The sequence below is a fragment of the Coffea arabica genome, chromosome 2e (assembly GCF_036785885.1).
Source record: "Coffea arabica cultivar ET-39 chromosome 2e, Coffea Arabica ET-39 HiFi, whole genome shotgun sequence".
Lineage (NCBI taxonomy): Eukaryota > Viridiplantae > Streptophyta > Magnoliopsida > Gentianales > Rubiaceae > Coffea > Coffea arabica.
In genome coordinates this window covers 34,068,385-34,088,412 of record NC_092313.1, presented here as the reverse complement: position 1 = coordinate 34,088,412, position 20,028 = coordinate 34,068,385, and the positions used below count along the sequence as shown (strand labels likewise).

General features: G+C 34.6%; 1 protein-coding gene across 2 annotated transcripts; it reads left to right on the top strand.

The window, feature by feature from the left end:
• Positions 1–976: 976 nt before the first annotated feature.
• Positions 977–15,953, top strand: LOC113732468 (uncharacterized). Of its 2 annotated transcripts, XM_027258242.2 has the most exons (13): positions 977–1,422; positions 2,122–2,273; positions 2,389–2,480; positions 4,957–5,070; positions 5,186–5,516; positions 6,419–6,598; positions 6,718–6,798; positions 8,405–8,623; positions 8,758–8,900; positions 11,971–12,137; positions 14,347–14,564; positions 14,857–14,949; positions 15,350–15,953. In XM_027258242.2, exons 1-13 carry the CDS (start codon positions 1,173–1,175, stop codon positions 15,527–15,529), a joined length of 2,220 nt encoding a protein of 739 aa, XP_027114043.2. In that variant the 5' UTR covers positions 977–1,172; the 3' UTR covers positions 15,530–15,953. The 2 variants fall into 2 exon arrangements, with proteins under 2 accessions (XP_027114043.2, XP_071936543.1); XM_072080442.1 differs by lacking the exon at positions 2,122–2,273 and having other exon boundaries at positions 1,140–1,422; positions 15,350–15,683.
• The last annotated feature ends 4,075 nt before the right edge of the window (positions 15,954–20,028 follow it).

Genomic DNA, 20,028 nt, shown 5'->3' with positions numbered 1-20,028 from the left:
AAGCGATTAGTTGAATAGTTGTTTAAGATGTAATGAACAATACTACAAATTGAATTGAGTGATAATTTTTTCCAATTTGTTGGAGGCTCCAAGCGTTATTAGAGAAAAAGGAAAAAAGGAAGGGTTTGAGAAAACTTAACAAATTGGACGCCGAGATTTAACTTCTACTATTTCAGAAAGCGAAAATCGGCAATTTAGTCCCTAAACTTTTTTTTTCATCAATTTAGTCCCTATATGTTATTTATAGCCAATTGGATCCCTAAACTTGTATTTCGGTTCCAATCAAGGATCTTAGCGGCAGCGCCACCGTATAATTTTCATTTGGTTCCTAATCGTGCAATCCAAAAGGGGTATTTTAGGGAATTCCATTCTGGTGCCTTTACCAATTAGTGTAAATCGATGAAAACCCCAAATCCAGGTCCTATGGTTCTTTGAAAAGAGAGAGCTGGCCAAGTTTTGCAGACCCGCGTAGAAAAAGCACTGCAATTCAATGCATTCGAGAAAAAATTGGGACAAAGCATCCTCAAGCTCAGCTAGCGATCGAAATGCTAACACCGTCATCGGATCAAATGGTTCAGAAACAGGAAACTCGATTTATGAAGGAAACGAGGAATACTACAATGGCGACAAAATCGTGCGATGCCATTGCTTAGAACAATGCCGAATTGTGACTACTTGGACAGAGGCAAAGCCATCAAGAAGGTTTCATGGCTGCAGAAATTATGGGGTAATTTTTTGTATGTGCTAAAGTTTAGAATTTGTTAAAATATTTCTTGTATTTTAACTATGAATGGTGGTGAATGCAGAAACGTGGTGCTTGTAAATTTTTTTTGTGGTATAATTCACCCATACCTCAAAAGGTGAAGAATATAATGGGTGCACTTTTAAAGGACTTGAGAAGTGTTGAGGGGGAAACGCAGCATTATTGATTGAAATGAACAAGCGAATAATTCCAAAACTCAGGCCCACATTCCACAACGCTCAATCCAAATTCTTATCCACTGTCCCCGCCACCCCGCGGACCTCTTTTCTGAAAACAGACCACCATTCCCATTTCCCTCCGCCACAAAAACCCCCTGGTGGCGGCTGCAGCGACAAACGCACACTCCCGTCACTAGACTTTGTCTCGCAGTTTTTAGCAATTCTCTCTATTCTTTTTCGTTTTCAGCTCAATGGCCACTGCTCTATATCTGAGTAATTTAACCCGACTTGCTCCATCATCTCTCCCTCTCTCGTCTTCTTTTCCATCTCGTTCTTATCTTTTATTCTTTCCTCGTTCTTTCAATGCCCTGCTTAGAGAACCTCGCGGCAAAATTTTCAAGTTACACTGTAAATTTCCCGGCTTTAGCTCTAACTCAATTTTCTTTAACTCTACATTTCCTCGCTGCCGTTTCTCCTCCATTTCCGCTTCAACTAATGCAGGTAATACTTAAATCCATTTTTTTCGTAGAAAAATCCAATTGCAAGTGGGTTTTGTTTTATTATGTGTTTTGCTATATTGTATGTATTATCTGATCAAGCAAATGAGGGATGAATTTTTTTCCCTGTATGTCTGCATTTGTTATTGGGGTATTTTCTATTTAGCTTGGAGTACTAATCTGGAATTTTAAATTTTTTATTATTTTGATAGGTGAATTGTTTGTTTTGTTATTCTTTAATACACTGATGATCAAGAGAATAAAAGGGCGATTTTTATTTTTCTTTTCCCTGTCCGATTGAATTGTTCAGGGCTATATGCACTGGCGGAACCAGAACTTGAGAATTTTTTTTTTTTTGGTCTTTTTTTGGGGGGGGGGGGGGGGGCTAGCTAGGAAGTATATCTAAGGGGGCATCCTTACATTTTCGTAAGAAACTTTTGGGGCAAAGTTTAATGTTTTCAAGGATACAAGTAAAAAAAATTTAATTTTTGAATAGCATATAAAAGGATTTTTAAATTTTTTTTGGAGGGGGGAGGGTCTAATTTTTAGAAGGATATAGACAACATTTCCAATAATTTAAAGGGGTATTTAAAAAATTTTAAATTTATTTTGCAGCCCCCCATTGCATCCACCAGCGTATATGGAATTGTATTTTGAAGTAGTGACCTGGTTTTTTCTTTTTTATTGTGGGATGTTTCTGTAGATGGAAATAGCTATGTTGAAGGGGTGCATGAGATATATGATGTGATAGTAGTAGGAGGTGGTCATGCGGGCTGTGAAGCTGCACTTGCATCAGCCCGTTTAGGGGCGAAAACGCTTCTTCTAACACTTAACATTGACCGGATAGCTTGGCAGGTTGGTAGTTTTTAAATGGAAAACCTTTTTAAATTCATATGTTGTATGCACGGATTTTAAGTGACTTGAAGATTTATAGATGGTGTTGAGTTTTAATTTGGCCAAATGTGTGCAGCCTTGTAATCCAGCTGTTGGTGGACCTGCAAAATCCCAGTTGGTGCATGAAGTGGATGCATTGGGTGGTGAAATTGGAAAGGTAGCTGATAGGTAAATCTTTAAGATGACAGGTGAAGATGTTGAGCTTTGCTTACACAAAATTGGCAGTTATATTGTATATGCCTTACTATTTTTATTTGATTTACTTTAGTTGCTCTTGCTTAATTGGTTTTAACTGGTATACGAAAAACTGGATTGAAGATTTCAACTTCCACTGAGTGGTCTAATAGGACAAGTGGATTAGTGTATGTTAGGTCTGGAAAATGCTTGTATGCATATAGAAAGAAAGCATTTACTTTGAGCACAAATATGGTACTATTATTTCATGTGTCTGCCAGCTTAGTAGTTAAGAAACCAGTTCTATAAATGGCATTCTGGACATGGCCAGAGTATTCTTTTTTTTTTCCATGCCTATTATAAGAAGAAGAAAGTATATTCTTTTTAAAGTGTGACAAGTTATTTATCCTAGATCAATCTTGAGCTTGAGAAATGTCAAAAATGACTTTCAATGCCTTCAATTGTTGACTGTTGAATATAGGTCACAATGAAAACTTAAGAAATGTTTCATAAGGATGAGTCCTTATTTGGAAATTTACTAGGATTTTTTCCAGATGGACCTGGGTGCCAGTGTCAGACATCTATACATGCTTAGATGCCGCATTCATTGTTTTTCTAGAATAAGCACTAGCCAAAGATTTGGACATGGTATGGTGGTGTATCTTGTTCCATAATTCATAAATCTCTTATTATTTATTAAGCAAATATGATAATACAAATCCAATTTACATTACATTTTTGTGCACCTCTAGAAAGTTGTTTCAACTATGATACAAACTTCTCAACCTTTTCTCCCTATGCTTTTCTGTTTTTCTGGTTTCATTGTCCTTTGCAGAACTTCAGATGAACTGTCGGACAGAGATCCAATACCTATAACAGTGTCCCACATTCATATGTGTATGTGTGTGTGTATTAGATTTTTGAATTACATAAACTTTATTTTATATCATAGACTTTAAAGCCACAGTTTAGCATTGACTGCAAATTCATGAGCATCTAGTTGTCATCATCTAAACAGTGTAGGAATTCAAAAAATTAAGAAATACAAAAGAAGAAGAAGCTGTCGAAAATTATGTTCCTTGAGGATTTTGAAGTAGGTAAAGAGGGAATTTCGAAATTTTCAAGAAGCAATTACAGTCCCAGAGGTTGTATTTTGCTAACAAGAAAATGAGGAAAAGTTAGAAGGAGACGTGGATATTTTTCTGGTCATCTATGTTTGTTTTTCAAAGAATTGTTGTATTTTCATGTGGATTGCATAAGTTTTCATTTTATGCACTGCAAAACCTAGCAAATTCGCAGGTCAGCACTTGTTAGACACATCTGATAATATCTGGCCATTTATATTGTTTATTTCTTTTAAAACTTCTTCTCAACGAACATAGTGGGAAATTAGTTTTCACTTTATTATAATTTGCCCAATTGTTGGTGAATCTATTCTTAAAAAAAAATTCAAATTAACAGTTTGGACTTAAGGTTGGCTAGTTAGAGGTAAAAGATTTTAAAGGTGGAAATAGGATATGGGAAGCTGAACAAGTATGGGTTACTACTTTACATTGTCCTGCTATCCTGCTGTAATATGATGTCAGTGTTTAAACAATGTCATCTTAGTTTGAGGTTTTCAAAAGCAATCAACTTAGTATTAGTACAAATGAAGAAAGAGCATTTTCCGTCTTTGTATTTTGTAATTCAGAATTCTAGAAAACAATAGTGTTTTGTGAGCATTCCATCTAAAGAGTTTGATATTTTGAAGAGTCACTTGATATACAGTGACTCTGTTCCCGAAAATGATGCCATAAAAGAAACAATTTTGGTTCTCAAAAAGTATGTGAGGTAGAAGTTACTATTCCAGGTGCAAACTGTCTACTTGCTCTTTGGAAAGTGATTCTTAGAGCTCATTGGACACTAAAAATCTTCAGAAGATGATGACAGATGTATTTATGAGCTCTTAGACTATTTTAATGGTGAGGCTTTGAGGTTTAGTTTAGAGTATATTAATGCCTTACTTCCATCACAAATGGATTTTATTAAGTGAACTTGTCACAGAATAGTTGCTTTTTCCCCCTTTTCTTGCAAAGACAAGAACTGCACTAAATCAAGTGAACCAGTTTTCTCAGAACTTGTTTATTCTATGATGGATCTTTGATACTTAATTTTGAAAATAATTAGAATCAGGAAATAGCAGGCAATAGATTAGGTCTCAGATTATACTAAACTACTCAAATCCCATGTAACCAAATCATAAGCGTTGATTATAAACATAAATATCTTGTGTGGATTCATAGTTGATGAGTATATGAAGCCACTAAACTGTTAGATGGTTGTAGGGATGCTTTATTTTTTTCAGTGTATTTTCTTGTTCTTCAGTTGTTCCATTCATAGGTAATCTTTCTGTCTTATTAGATGCTTCTTTTTGAGTTCTAATGGTACTATGTTTCTCATTGTGTCTTGCCATTTTCATTATTTGCTACAGATGTTATTTGCAAAAGCGTGTGCTTAACACCTCAAGAGGCCCTGCTGTTAGGGCATTGCGTGCACAGACTGATAAGAGGGAATATGCAATGGAAATGAAAAAAATAGTAGAGAGGCAAGTCCTAAGACGCATTTCTAAACTTTATGATTAAGAACACATTTCTGCCTGAAAGTCATTGAACGAAGCGAAGTCTATAATTTATCAATTAATAATTAACTTCTACTTTCAGTACCCCAAACCTTTCTGTTAGAGAGGCAATGGTGACAGATATTTTGCTGGGAAAGAATGACAATGTGGAAGGTGTTTGTACATTTTTTGGGATGAACTTCTATGCACCTTCTGTGGTTCTCACTACTGGCACTTTTATGAGTGGCCAAATCTGGGTTGGTAGAACTTCTATGTCTGCAGGAAGAGCTGGCGAATCAGCTTCACATGGCCTAACAGAAAATCTGCAGCGCCTTGGATTTGAAACTGATCGACTGAAAACTGGCACACCTGCCCGCGTGGATATTCGCACTGTGGATTTCACCGGACTGGAGCCCCAGCATGGAGATGAAGAGGTCCTTTCACTTTATCCTATTTGTAGGCTCAGTTGTTTTAGTTACAGCATATTCTTTCTGGTTGTGCTTAAGCAATTTCCTACGAAGTCAAAGAGGTAACAGAGGAGACTTTCTGCTTATGTGCAGAGTTGGGTGGCAATTTATCATTGTACTAATGACTTGTTCTTTTGTTTTTATGTCTTGATATTAGGCACATGAATCTTCTAGTAAATGCTGGTCACTTAGACACTGTACAAGTTGTCCAAGCTGTTTTGTAGGGCATATTACTTACAATGCGATTGCTAAGTAGTACCCCTTTATTTATGGCATTATGCAATTTTCAAGTAGTGTGGCTTACACTTAGAGCTGATTTGAGTGTGTCTGAGCTTGAGTGGAGTAATCTGAAGCATAAAGTGTTTGGAGAAAAGATGCATTCATGTCAAAGCCCAAATGATGACCAGTGAAACTGGGCTTTGGGAGGACACTTGAGCATAATACTTGTACATAGGCAATCATAGTTATTCGATGGACTTCATACACAAAATAGGTCGACGAAAGAGGGCGAGAATGCAACACATTGACATAGAAGAACAGAAGTCACGTATCTAAGCACATGCAAGACTGAGGACAGAGACACAATATACAAACTATTCACTTTAAAAAAAGGCCCAAGGGATCTGCTATTGCAAAGAAGCACTAACGTCAGAATTTCACTTAGTTTCTGGAAGCGAAAAAAACTTCATTCTTGACAGCTTTAACGCCTGCTTTAGTGTTCTTGTTTTCAATTATTTGGTTTGTGTATTTCACACGATGATTTTATCTATAAGTGGAAAAGTGGGAAATTTTACCTTGATTCTCTTCCTGGTGCAGTATTGTTGAATAATGTGTTGATTATGCTTCTGATGCATTATGATGTTAATCAGGTGAGCTGGTTTAGTTTTGATCCTGAGTTTCACATAGAAAGGGAACAGATGTGCTGTTATTTGACTCGTACTACAACAATAACTCATCAATTAATCAAGGATAATTTGCATGAAACTCCTACTTATGGAGGATGGGTTGAAGCGAAGGGACCCAGATACTGCCCCTCCATTGAGGACAAAGTAAGATCTTCATTCTTGAAAGTCTACTGTTCCTTGTTCATGTATGTCTGTGATATTTCCACTCCATCTACCCTCTTCTTTCTATGTTAATCTGCATGTTTCCTGTTTCATTTATGCAGATTGTTAGATTCCAAGACAAGGATTCACATCAAATATTTCTTGAGCCAGAGGGTAGAAATGTTCCTGAGCTATATGTGCAGGTTGTTATTGATCTCTACATTCATCTTGGTTCTTTATAGTTGAACAGTCATGCCAAATTTGCTTAAAGAAGGGCATTCAATTGAAGTGTGAATTAAGTTCATATTCTCTCCTAACAATTAGCTTATCCTGTAATCTTTACTTGCTTTACCTTCATGTGTATTGAAATGTTTCATTGTTAGTTGTTAAATTGTTATTCCATCAGAAGTTAGACAAAGATGTGATTCATTTTTATTCTGTTATGAGTTTACATTGCGCCCATTAAAATAATGCTTGCAATAGTTTTTTGATGTTTAACATTTGAAGGTTCTTGAGTGAAGTGTTTGTGATTTTTTCTCTATCACTGTTTGCTATATATTGCTTCAGGGGATCATAACTCCTTTACCATAGCAATTTTTGCTCCGTGTATAAAAATGAACTTGGAAGAAACGCATCACTAATTAGATCGATGAAAAGGAAAGAAAGGTAGGAAAGTGGAGGCTTTATTATCTGCTTAAGGGCTAGGATCAAAGAGAAAGCAATAATAGGACCAAGCATCTCATGAATAGTATCTTATTCTTCATCTTCTTAATCGTTTACCTTTACTGTCCTGTGAGCTGTGATTTCCTGCATCTGCATATCTATGGATGTTTTGTGCATTGTATGTGACTGGAGATGCGAGTATATTCCTTGTTGCTTCTGAAATTTAAGGACTATTGATTGCTATCAACCTTTTGACTAAAGTTACCTTTATTTTTTAAATATCCTTTCCTTGCATGAAAAAGAGAGCATGGAGCTGTTTCTGGCCTTCTATTGCTTATGTTTTCTTTCTAAAAAACAAATACAGACAGAAAAGGTACTTCTAGTTGTGGCTGAAGGCCTCATACTAGGTTTTAAGAAATAGCACACAAGTCCATGTGTAAAATACTATTGGTTGGACTCTAAATATGCAGTGGAAAACTTTACGTCTTCTTTATTTAACTTGAATATTTGTTTAATGCCGCTATAATTTCCTTTCCTATGCTTGTAGTCTTTGTTAAAAGCATAGCAGGTACTTTAGTGGATAGTTGTATACACCTAGTTGTTCTTTTGTTAAAAAGGAATATGAATCAATATATTGGGTCAAACTGTGAGTATTTTAGTTACATGTCTGGTTGTGTGTTCCTATGAAAATGTGATTTCAAGGTTTGATTTGAGTAATTACCCTTAAAATTCAGAAAATCAACTGGAATTGAGTGCAAGAAAAACAATTGCACCTGCTTAGTTAAAGGAAAAGATTTCAAAAGAACAAATTAGCTATAGACATTGGCAGTCTACTTTTCCTAGATCTTCATCATAAATGCTTTGTTGGTAGATTCTTGGGTCTGTGTGTCATAATCTGGCTTAGTTCCCCAAAAATTGCTGGTTATCTTTCCTGTCACCCATCAAAGTCTTGGTGCTTATTGCTCTACGCCTTTTATGTTTAGTTACCACAAATAAGACAAGGCTTTTGGCCTTTGTGCATCTCTGCAATTCTTATTCTTTTTTAAGTATAAGGAAGTCAGGAGATTAGATAAAATTATCCTGCTTATGCGTCGTATATTTATCCTATACATCTTTTCTCGTTTAGTAACCGTGCTGCGTTTTTAGGGATTCTCTACTGGTTTACCTGAGAGACTGCAATTGCCGCTCCTAAGATCATTACCAGGACTTGAGAACTGTTCAATGCTGAGGCCTGCTTATGCTGTAGAGTATGATTACTTGCCTGCTCATCAGTGTCATCGGACACTTATGACAAAAAAGATTGAAGGACTCTTTTTCTCTGGTCAAATAAATGGAACAACAGGCTATGAAGAAGCTGCTGCTCAGGTCATATATTTTGTAATTTGGGTAGATGAATTTTTTGATGTAAAGTAACCATTGTTAGGCTCTCTTCTTGAATGGCATCATAACCATTGTCTACCTAACAACAAGCCTTATCTTTTTCCTTTTCCCTTTTACAGGGCATTATTTCTGGAATTAATGCTGCTAGGCATTCAGATGGAAAGTCGCTTATAGTTCTTGAAAGGGAAAGTAGTTATATTGGAACTTTGATTGATGATCTGGTAACCAAAGATCTTCGAGAGCCCTACCGTATGTTAACAAGGTGAGGTTTCCTTACATGGCATGACAAATGTTGATTTGATTTCTTACCTGTTTAGATTGAAGTAATTTAAGATGTTTGAGTAGCTGAGTCTAAGGCACTAGTGAAATTGCAGTTCTCTCGATATTCTAGGAATGTTACTTTTGAAGAAGTGATCATAGTACTTTGATGTTGCATGCCTTAATTGATGTGATGCTCAACTGTGTTTTACCTGTTATAGTTCTATTTCAGTGTTTGTAAGTTCTCCCGTTAGTTGATGGTGCCTTGTTTGTGTCTATAACTTTTAGGTTTGTAAGACCTCAACCAAGGGTGCCTTCAAAATTCTCATGCATATTTTCTCCTATGGCCATACTGCTTAACACTGAGATCTGGTATCTTAGCCCATGTGGGTAATGGTTGATTTAGTTAACATTTTCACCCTAAAATGGAACCTCACAGGGGTCTGACCCTATGAGCTATACAATTGGGATGTGGGATTTTAATAGTTCTTCCTTGCGATCCTCTATACAAGGGTAGTTGTACATATGAATCAGGAGGTTCGGTTTCTAATGCCAAAATATATTATATTAGTTCATTCAATGTGTTTTGTACTTTGCCTGTTGGGCACCTTTTCTTAATCTATGGTGATGATGAGGAGTGAGTCTCACTTTTGAGATTAATTGGGGTTGTGTATTTTGTGGCATCCTTGATGTTTCTTGCTAGAATTCAACCCCCCATCATTTTCAAAGCTAGAAGGTTCCCAAGGACCACGATTTGGTCTTTGTTGATACTAAGATTTGGTCTATGAACTTGTGAGATAGTTGCCTTTGGTCTTGATTAGTAGATCTGAAAGTGTTGTCACATTAGCACATATTGGCCAAGGTACAGCCAATTAAGTATGAGCTGGTTCTCTTTCTTGAGCATGTACTTGAGATGTAGCTATATGTCTGGAGATGGAGTTTTCCTATAATGTAAATTAAAGTGGCACCCGAGAATACATACTTTATCTTTAAAGGAATCCACATGGAAGGCTCTGAACCTATGCCCTTCTATGGGTTTCAGACGGGGACAGGGCTGACTCTTAAAGGCGAATAGTATTATGCTTCCAATTATCTGTCATGAATTCCATTGAATTGCATAGGACTGTTTATGGAGATCAGAGATTCTTCGTAACAGATTCCATCATTAATCAAGTTCTTGATTTACTTGGTGTATAGGGTGAAGGAGACCTGAGAATTGAGCAAATTCCTTGAGATTTTATGTTGCATGATGTTGCATCACCAATTAGAAAGTTTAGATGTCTCTGAACAAGTCGTCAGTGCATCTGTTTAGTCTTTACTGGATTCTCCATCCATAAATAGTTAGCTCGTGTCATATTGCCTTTTCTTCAGGCTAATTTCTTTATATATTGTTGGCAAAAAGAAAAAGTCAAAAATGTGTGGCTCTAACAAGGTTTGTTTCTGCTTATGCTGGGCAATTTTTAAATAACACTGCGGCCTCTCTAAGTTTTTTAAGAAATTTGTTATTTTTTAACGTAATTTCATAATATTAAAATTTTTAATTGACCATGTGATTAGTTAGATTAGTTAATAATTTAATTGATAAAATATAGGATTAAGAATAAATTAATTTAGGGGTAATTAATGTAGTTTTTACATGTAATTAATTAGGTGCAAGTATTAACTTAAATATGCGTAATTAATATAGTTAATAATTTAAATAAGTGTAGGTGATATAGTTAATAATTTATATGTGTAATTAATGTAGTTAATTGACCATGTGAATAGCTAGATTAGTTAATTAATGATTTAATTGGTAAAATGTAGGATTAACAATAAATTAACGTAGTTTTAACATGTAATTAATTAGGTGTAACTAATAGTTAATAATTTAAATAGGTGTAATTAATGTACTTTTAACATGTAATTTTTGTTGATGGTGAGACATATTCAATTAATGCTTTGTTAGCTTGTTTTTAATTTTGTAATTGATAAAATTAAATTTGGCACTCATTTTTAAATGAGACACATTAAATTAATTCTGTAATTGATAAAATTAAATTTTGTAATTGGTACTTTTAACATGTAATTAAATTTTGTAATTATTTTTAAAAATGTAATTAATTAATCACAACAAATAAAAATGAGTGCCAAATTTAATATTATCAATTACGAAATTAAAAACAAGCTAACAAGCATTAATGTAATATGTCTCACCATCAATAATAATTACATGTTAAAAGTATGTGAACCACACCTATTGAAATGATTAACTATTAATTACACCTAATTAATTACATGTTAAAGTTAAATTAATTTATTGTTAATCCTATATTTTACCAATTACATTATTAATTAACTAATCTGACTATTCACATGGTCAGTTAACTACATTAATTACACATTTAAATTTTTAACTGCATTAGTTACGCTTCTTTAAATTATTTACTATATTAATTACACATATTTAAATTATTACTTACACCTAATTAATTACATGTTAAAACTACATTAATTGCCCCTACATTAGTTTATTCTTAATCCTATATTTTATCAATTAAATTAGTAACTAACTAATCACATGGTCAATTAAAAAATTTATATTATGAAATTACATTAAATAAATAACAAAAGAAAAAAATTTTGTCAAAAACAAGCCTTGTTAGAGTCACACTTTCCCGACTTGTTTTTCCCCAATAATATGTGAAAAAATTAGGCTTTTTCTTCGCTATTCTTGCAGCTTGTATGACTTCGTACTTGTTGCATCTGTGCCTAAACTTTACATTACTCTGAAGATTTTGGCTACCTAGAGTGCAGCTACCTAACAGCTTATGTATATTTGCTATCTTTGATATTATTCTGTATATCCCATCTGTAAAATAGTAGTAAATTAAAAGAGTTTGTATAGCAATTATAGAAATTCAGAAATTCTTTTCCAGTTTTCCCAATTATTAATCAAGCCCCTTTTTTTCCTTCCTTATTTAAGTATCTCGATTATTGTGAGAATGCATCTAGAGTTGTACTTAATCTAGTTCTTAAAAAGATTACTATTTCTTAGGCAACTTATTGTGTTTCTTCTTTTGCTCATTTCGTAGCCGTTCAGAACATCGTTTGCTTCTCCGAGCTGACAATGCTGATAGTCGTCTCACTCCTCTTGGGCATGAAATTGGTTTAATAGATGATAAGCGTTGGAAGAAATACCAGGATAAGCAAGCTCAAATTTCAGAGGAGAAAAAGCGACTGAAGACAGTAAGAATATCAGGTAATTGCAATCTTTCTGCAAAAAGCAATAGGACCTGCACCTATCTTATGCTACCAGAGTTGTATTGTTGTTCTGGTTTTAATCAAATTGTCCTGTGAAGTTCTACAATAGTTTTTAGGGGGAAATTCTTAGTGAAAGCTCTGCACAGGGTAACTTAGTTCTGTGTGTATAGAACTGCACATGTTGGCAAATTACAAAACATAAATTAAATAAACTAGTCTTGCAAGCCTTCTGAATGTTTTCTTGGGATATTGTTAAAAGAAAAAATGAAATTGATGAGGTTTCTGATCATTTGGAGGAAAAGTGATAAGCACTCAATTTACATCGTATGTTTGATGTAAATTGATTCGCAGCACTTTTATGTACAACATGAGGCATTTTATAACATTTTGGTGCTTAAAGGATCTACCAGTGAGAAATCAGAAGGTTATTCTGCATTGAAGTATTTCGAGTTAAGGATGACTAAAAGACATCTTAGTATTTTGAGCAAAAGAACTCAGCCTATTTGCGTGCCTTGCTGTGAACCAGATGCTTTGATGCATCCTTCCTCAATTAATTGCGATGTCAATTCCAGAAGAAAAACCAGACTTTCTCCGCTTTCACTTGAAGTAAAGGGTTAGGCTACTGTGCTCCTGGAGTTTCCCCTCGTGTTATTATTACATATATTCAGAAAATTGAAGAGGATGTAAAGTGGAATTGGTCCAACCAGGAAATTTCCAGTAGTACAGAATGCTTGTAACTGTACATTTAAAACGAAAACTATTTTCCATTAATAAACCAGGACTTGTATTCCCTCTTAAAAGCTTTTGTAAGATATCTGAAAACTATGGATGTTTGTGTGTATCTGTGTGTGTGTGTGTGTTTAAGAGAGAGATAAATTGCATGAATGCTTATAACTGTACCTTCAAAATGAAAACTAGTTTTATTGATAAATCAGGATGTATTCCCTCTTTGAAGCGTCATGGGATTTCTGAAACTGTGTGTAACCATACCTATAGTAACAAATGGTTAAAGTTGACTAAATGGCTCTAATAAGAAGATTATACTTAAGGAGTTCTACAAGTGTATGCTCTATTATTTCATGAATAACAAGACTGGATGCAGGTGATGAGCTCCTTGGGTATCTTCAAGTAGTTTCACTGTAGTAATTCTGTTGTGCATTGTCCCCAAACCCTTTTTTAAAATTTCAGCAGTAGAGTGTTCCTTGCAAGTAGTGCTTGTCATTTTCTCCAACCAAACCAAGATAATGGATTTTTGCCACCAAATGCACAGTAAACTGTTGATGGTACCCTAGAAAAGGATGATCTTGCCCAGTCTGTCTAGAAATAATTGTGTCCCTGAAATTCATACATGACAACAATTACCATTTTCATTATGACCTTTTCTCTGGCAGTAAATCAAGACCAAAATAGACATTTTTAAGGTGAGAGAGACAACTACAATGTTTAAACCACGATTCTCGACACCAAAATTTGTTTGATATTTGTTATGGTGAACTCTTTAAGATTCTGAAGACCACCTCTTTTCTCTTGTAATAATTCAAGTTATCAACTTTGGCAATTAAAATATTCTCCAAAAAGCAGTATGCTCGTGAAAAGAGAGAAAGTGGTAAGCACCATGTCGACACAATGCTTTGGTCATCTGAGAAATCTGCATCAGACCCTGCTTTTTGAAGTAGAGCTCTTAGAAGTAATTTTCTGTTAATCATCAGTGCTAAGTGACTTGTACCCATCTGACATAAGTCTGGATGTGGACATTCAGTTCAAGTTTAAACATTGAAAAGAGCATTTGGAGCCAAACTGCTTATATTTTCATTAGTGATTTGTTGTGGGCAGCATATAAATTAATTTTTGGGTTTATGTACACCAGTTAAAGAGAGTAAAGTCCAAGTACCGTGTTGAATACTTCACCGGATGTATATAGAACTGTCAGAGGTGACCAACCTTGTTGTTTGCATATTATCTTGACTTGCAGTACTGATATCATAGTGGAGAGTTGCAGTCTATCTGGTTTCAGCTCGGTAAAGAACTGACATGCTATATCTTGTCTGGGTGCTTACTATCTTAGAATTGCCGACAGAATGAGAAATAGAGTAATTTTTTTTTTTTTTGGCGTGCATGAGATATAATAATTTTTGTGGTTTTATAAGACAAATATTTCTTAGTAAGAACTTGGTCCTGAAGAGCTTCCTCTTGTGTTTAAACCACAGGCGGAGATTTAGTTGCCGAAGTTACTGCTCTGTCTTCTCAGCCAGTGAGGGATGCATCAACATTGGAGAGTCTGCTGAAGAAACCGCATATTCAGTACAAACTTCTCGATAAGCATGGTTTTGGAAATGACCTCCTATCTAGTGTGGAAAAAGAATGTGTGGAGATTGATATCAAGTATGAGGGTTTCATTACTCGCCAGAAACTGCAACTCCAACAGGTTAAAACTTTATGTATTCTGATATATCTTGGAAATAAAATATATATAAAATATACTGACCATCTAGGGCATCTACCTTGTTTGCCAAGCATCTTAGGATATTTCTTTTAGTTGTCTTGACTTTTACTTTTGGGTACATTTTTCTGCTAAATAATTTCACTATCTCAATATATCTACATTTAATGCTTCAACTGCTCGGCATGCCAGTTTATTTCTGTCAGCCTAGTTGGTTTTTGGAGTGTTAATCATACATCTGACCTGTAGACATCTTAATTCCTTTTTCCACTTACAGATGGTTCATCAACAACACAGACCACTTCCGCAGGATATAGATTATCATGCAATAACAACATTGTCTCTTGAAGCACGTGAGAAACTGTCAAAGGTATCTTTTGCAAATTTTATTCGATGGCATAATAAAATTACAGTATAAAGTAACTTCAAGGAGGAACAGAATAAAAGTGGATTTTTTTTTTTTTAAATATTCAATTAGCAGCAATCATGGGTGGTGTTGAAGAGATTGATAAAAAGCTTCATTGTACATTATGAGGTTCAAAATGAGCATAAGCCCCTTAGACCCCTTGGCCGATGCGAAAAGCTATTAGTCCATTTTGTTGATTTCTTCTTCAGCGTTAGGGACCTCTTTCCCAGTTTTTCATTCTCACCCCTTTGTGGGGAGTTTAATTGCATTTTATTAGTGGATAGTAACATCATTACACCTATCAAGCAGTCTAATAACTTTGTACTTTGGTTGTAAATTAATAATTTTGATCCCTTTTCTTCAGGTCAGGCCACAAACTATTGGTCAAGCAAGTAGAGTTGGTGGAGTTAGCCCTGCTGACATTACTGCACTCCTGATCATCCTTGAGTCAAACAGGAGGAAAGCCCAGGACAAAAGACATCATCAACTGCAGGCCTCTGCTGTGACAGATGAAGGCCCAAAGATGACAGAAACTGCTTTATAAGGCGCAGTGGGCTCTTCAAATTTTCCAGCGGTTCATTCTTTGTGCATTTTTCACAGGAGTTTCTTATCACTGACTGAAGATCTTCAAATTTGAATGACATCAACATTAGGCAAGCTATGAAATTTGTGAATATAGGAATATTTGATAACTGAAATGAGAATTTTGGCCAGGCCTCCAAATTGAAGAAAGACGAGTCGTACGGCCTGGGAAGGTGTAAGTTGGTGTGAATAAGTTCCAAATGTAGCAGAGATGGCCTTTTTGCTCTGGTTTTGCGCACAATCCTCCACCCACTCTTGTATATATTGTTCGCATTAGCTTAAAAAATGATTACTCAAAAGTATCTATTATCGTGTAAATACTAATCTTGCTTCTAACCACAAGTTTCATGGATTTTTATAAAGGTTCCGTTTTAATTGTTGAGACATGCTCAAAATGTCTTCTGCTTAACTTTTGCCATTATGTCTCTCTGATTTACTGTTGCGAAAACTGCACGGCACACTGTTGCTGAGAACCACTTAGAGAATCTTTATTTTAGAGGTGGGCTGTGGCTAAACTAGACATTGCATTAATTATCTTTTTGTTTTTTCGCTCCATTATTATAAGAGGATTACCTGTTTTGTTTTTGTTGACACTTTTATTATTGTTGTTGTTATTATTATTATTATATATATTTTTTATTTTTAGTATAAGTAGGAGGCCTTGAACTTGAGATCTCTCACTTACGCTCCATCTCCTGTACCATCCAATCCATCTCTCTCTCAAATTATCTGTTTTGTTGTTATTGCATAACCTAATTTCTTTTACCTTCATTTTTTTCCTTTTTAAATTCCATTGCATCGGGGTCTCCCATGAGAAAACATTCAATGTCAAATTTTACCTAAAACAGTTTGAAGACGTTTGCTAGCTTGAAGCTAAACCATAAAGATGAAATTCTTTCTTGCTTTTGACATCTGAAGATATGTGGTAGCGTTACTCAAAAGAAAGGAAATTATACTAAAAAAAATCCATAAACAAGCCAAATATGTATGATAAAGTTATGCAGGTCCCCATTTCGCCTAAACAACGAGAAGAAGATCGTGCAAAATACGACATGTTCTCGGAAGGGTACACGACAATTAAACCAATAAATTTTACAGTTAATTTGATGTTACCATGAAAACCAATATGTTAGCATAATCTGCATTACCAACATTTAACTTGTATGCTATATCTTCACACTGGACTTAAATGCGTTAATCATCATTAAACTTTATTTTCTTTTTATCCATGGTTTTTATTTTCAACTTCTTGAGCTATCTAGACAAATTTTCATTTTGTTTAATTTTCTTTTTTTGGGTTTTTCTGGGGGGAGGGGAAATGGGTGGGACATTGGAACTGGAGGAAAGGACAATACGGGGAGAGAGGCATTCAAACTCCTTTCTGTTGGATTTGGTTAGTACATTTTTATTTATAGGTCTAACCAAAAAGAGCCCATAACTAATTAGTTTACGTACCTAGCTAAATTTAACTACAGAAAAGATAACTCAAGTCCTATGAATTGAATGAATTGAAATCGCAAGTTGCATCAGCCTTGTAAAGAATTGTTCCAACTGCAGGTTTCATTTCTCGAAACAACAAATGGTCAATCACATTTTTTTCGCTGAAGTGATGAAGAGAGAGAAAAGAGAGTTGGGAAGAAAAAGAGTAAGAGAGAAAAGTTGTTCTTGACATTTGTTGGCTTCAATAGGATGGTGAATTGGAATCCGATTGAGATGAAATTTTAACCACACAGTCCTCTCTCTAAACTCTAACTGTTTATGGGTTTCGATTTTAGATTTCCTCTTCAATTTTTTTTATTTAATTTTTTTTAGCAAATGGAAGGTTTTGAATTTAGAACATTCTATTTACAATACCTTCCATCTTATCACCTAACCCAACTCTCCCCATTGGATTTTCTCTTCTATTTGTAACACATAGAATTGCAAACGAGTCAATTCAAGTTGAACTTTGCCTCAACGAGCCAAACTCGACTTAATTTTAACTAAGTTCGAACTCAAACTCAACGAGTTTTTATTCTAAAATTCAAACACGAGCTCAAATAAACTAAAAATAATTTTTATATTTTTCAAAATGGATAAAATTGACATTTTACCTTAATAAATAATAAAAATATAGGGGATATACTTTTAATTTCACTATTAAAAATATAAAAATATAAAAATTAGAGTTGGCTCGACGAGTTAACAAGCTAAATATTTGTGTACTCAACTAAATTTTACTAGCTTGCAAAACCAGCTCAAACTCAACTCGAGTTCAATGTTGACTGAGTTTGAGTCGAGTTTTGACTGAGTTGGCCCACTCATGATCGCAAATCATTTTGATTAGTTTGCAACCCTAATAACACCCTTCCAAACTTGCTTCTTAGAAAGTTATAATTTTTGAGAGATGTATTGTAGTAAATACACTTGATTGATATGGTTAATGTTGTTGTCATCCAGATACTTTAGATAGACTTGTATAACCCATTATTTTTATATTGGAAATTTTTTACTAGACCAGGCCCTGTGTTTTTTCCAATTTAGATTTTTCATGTTAAAAATCTTGATGTATTGTGCCTTTTAATTCTTTACATTTTACTATTACTGTTGATATCATTACTTGGTGATTTAGTTTGTTTCTATTTTAATTGGCACTTAAGGAAAAAGTTATTTATCCTGGGTTAACTATGATATTATATGCTTGTACCGATACCCTTTTCCCAACAAAGTGGTACCATAGCAACCAAGTTGGGCTATTCATTTGTACTGATTAAAATGGATGATTTGGACAGTGCATGTATGATTAAATTAAATGTAACAAATTATTGGACTTGAAAGCATTGAATGGAAGACTAGGTTGCTATTGAGTCAAGTCCAACTCAAATAGCGCATTGCTCGATCTCTACTGAAGCGAGAATACTTGAACTCGAACTCAAACTCGCCGAGTTCAAACTTATATCCTTACTCGAATTCAAGCTTGAGTTTGAACAAATCAAGCTCAATCAAGTTCAATCGAGTTTTCCTACTCAATTTTTTAGTAAATTTTTTAATTTTATAATAAATAATTAAAAATTATATTATAAATATACTACTCGATAAGACTTGATGAGTACTCGAGTTTTGACTTTTTCTACTCGTACTCAACTCAATTATCTTATCAAGTAGTTCGAACTCTACTCAAACTCAATCAACGTCGAGTTCAAGTCGACCCTTTGACCGAGTTATTCACGAGCTAGAGTCTAGTAGTTTGATTAATTTATATTTATACTCCTATGGAAAACTACTTATATTGTAAAAATTTGTTTGAACATGTTCTAGGAGATAAGGCTTGGTACGAGTGATGAAAAGTGAGCTATTATGCATAGAAAAACTATTAGTAATATTAGAAAGTGGATTGATCAAAGTATACTCCAACTCCTTGCCAATGACATTAGAGTTGATGTACTGTGAAAGAAGTTTGAAAGCATGTATGAAAGGAAAATCAATTTAAACAAGTCCTCTTGTCTGAAACAGATTACGTGGATAAGATACAAAGATAGTGCAAATATGATTGAGCACTTGAGTAATTTTCAAGATTTGATGAATCAAGCAACTACAGTGACCTTGAACTTAAATAATGATGTGCAAGCTTAGTTGTTGTTCAGTTCACTACTAAATACTTGAGAAACAATAGTGATCTTTGTCAGTAATTTAGCTTCGAATGGTGTGTTGACCATAACCATAGCAAAAGAGGCTATGATGAATAAAGAGCTTAGGAGAAAAGAATAAGGAATTGAATGAGTCTCAACTCCTGATAACAAAAAAGAAAGAAAGAAGGGGGAGAAACAAGAGCAGTACTGGACCCACATAGGAATGACAAATCCAAATATAAGTTTGAGTCATAGAGAAATAATGAATGCTGCTATTGCACAAAAAAAAGGGGTATTACATAAAACAATGCAAAATCTTGAAATGGGAACTTATTGAAAGAAAGGGTAAAGACAAGGCGAAAAAAAAAATGAAGAAGAGACTATAGCAGTTGTGGCTACCCATGATTGTTTGTGTTCCATAAGATGATCATGTCAATATCAATCGTAAGATAGTAACTAAGAAATTGACTCGAGTGTATCCAACCATATTGCCCCCCTTAAGCATTTCTTCTCAACCTAAAGTCAAGGAGATTTTGGCTATGTTATGATGGGAAATGAAGTGTCAAGCAAAGTTGTTAGTATGGGAGACATATACCTGGGTATAGATATTGGGTGCCAACTAGTTTTGAGAAATGTTGGATATGTTGCTAAAGGGGGCAACATAGAAACTCGACAAAGGATATGTCGTTGCTAAATGGGACATATAACTCTCTAGATGAAGGCAATGGAAGCTCAACAAAGGATATCTCATCGTTGCCAAAGGAAAGAAACATAGTACCATATATTTGATGCAAATCAAGTTAAAGAAGAGAGAAGTGAATGCGGCTCATAATTCTTCCATTAAACTTTAGCA

Bases quoted from the DNA above. Each gene is read 5' to 3' on its own strand.
- LOC113732468 (XM_027258242.2), top strand. From the start codon at position 1,173: ATGGCCACTGCTCTATATCTGAGTAATTTAACCCGACTTGCTCCATCA. The intron at 5,071-5,185 runs GCAAGTCCTAAG...TTCTACTTTCAG, and splicing joins ATGAAAAAAATAGTAGAGAG to TACCCCAAACCTTTCTGTTA. The intron at 8,624-8,757 runs GTCATATATTTT...TCCCTTTTACAG, and splicing joins ATGAAGAAGCTGCTGCTCAG to GGCATTATTTCTGGAATTAA.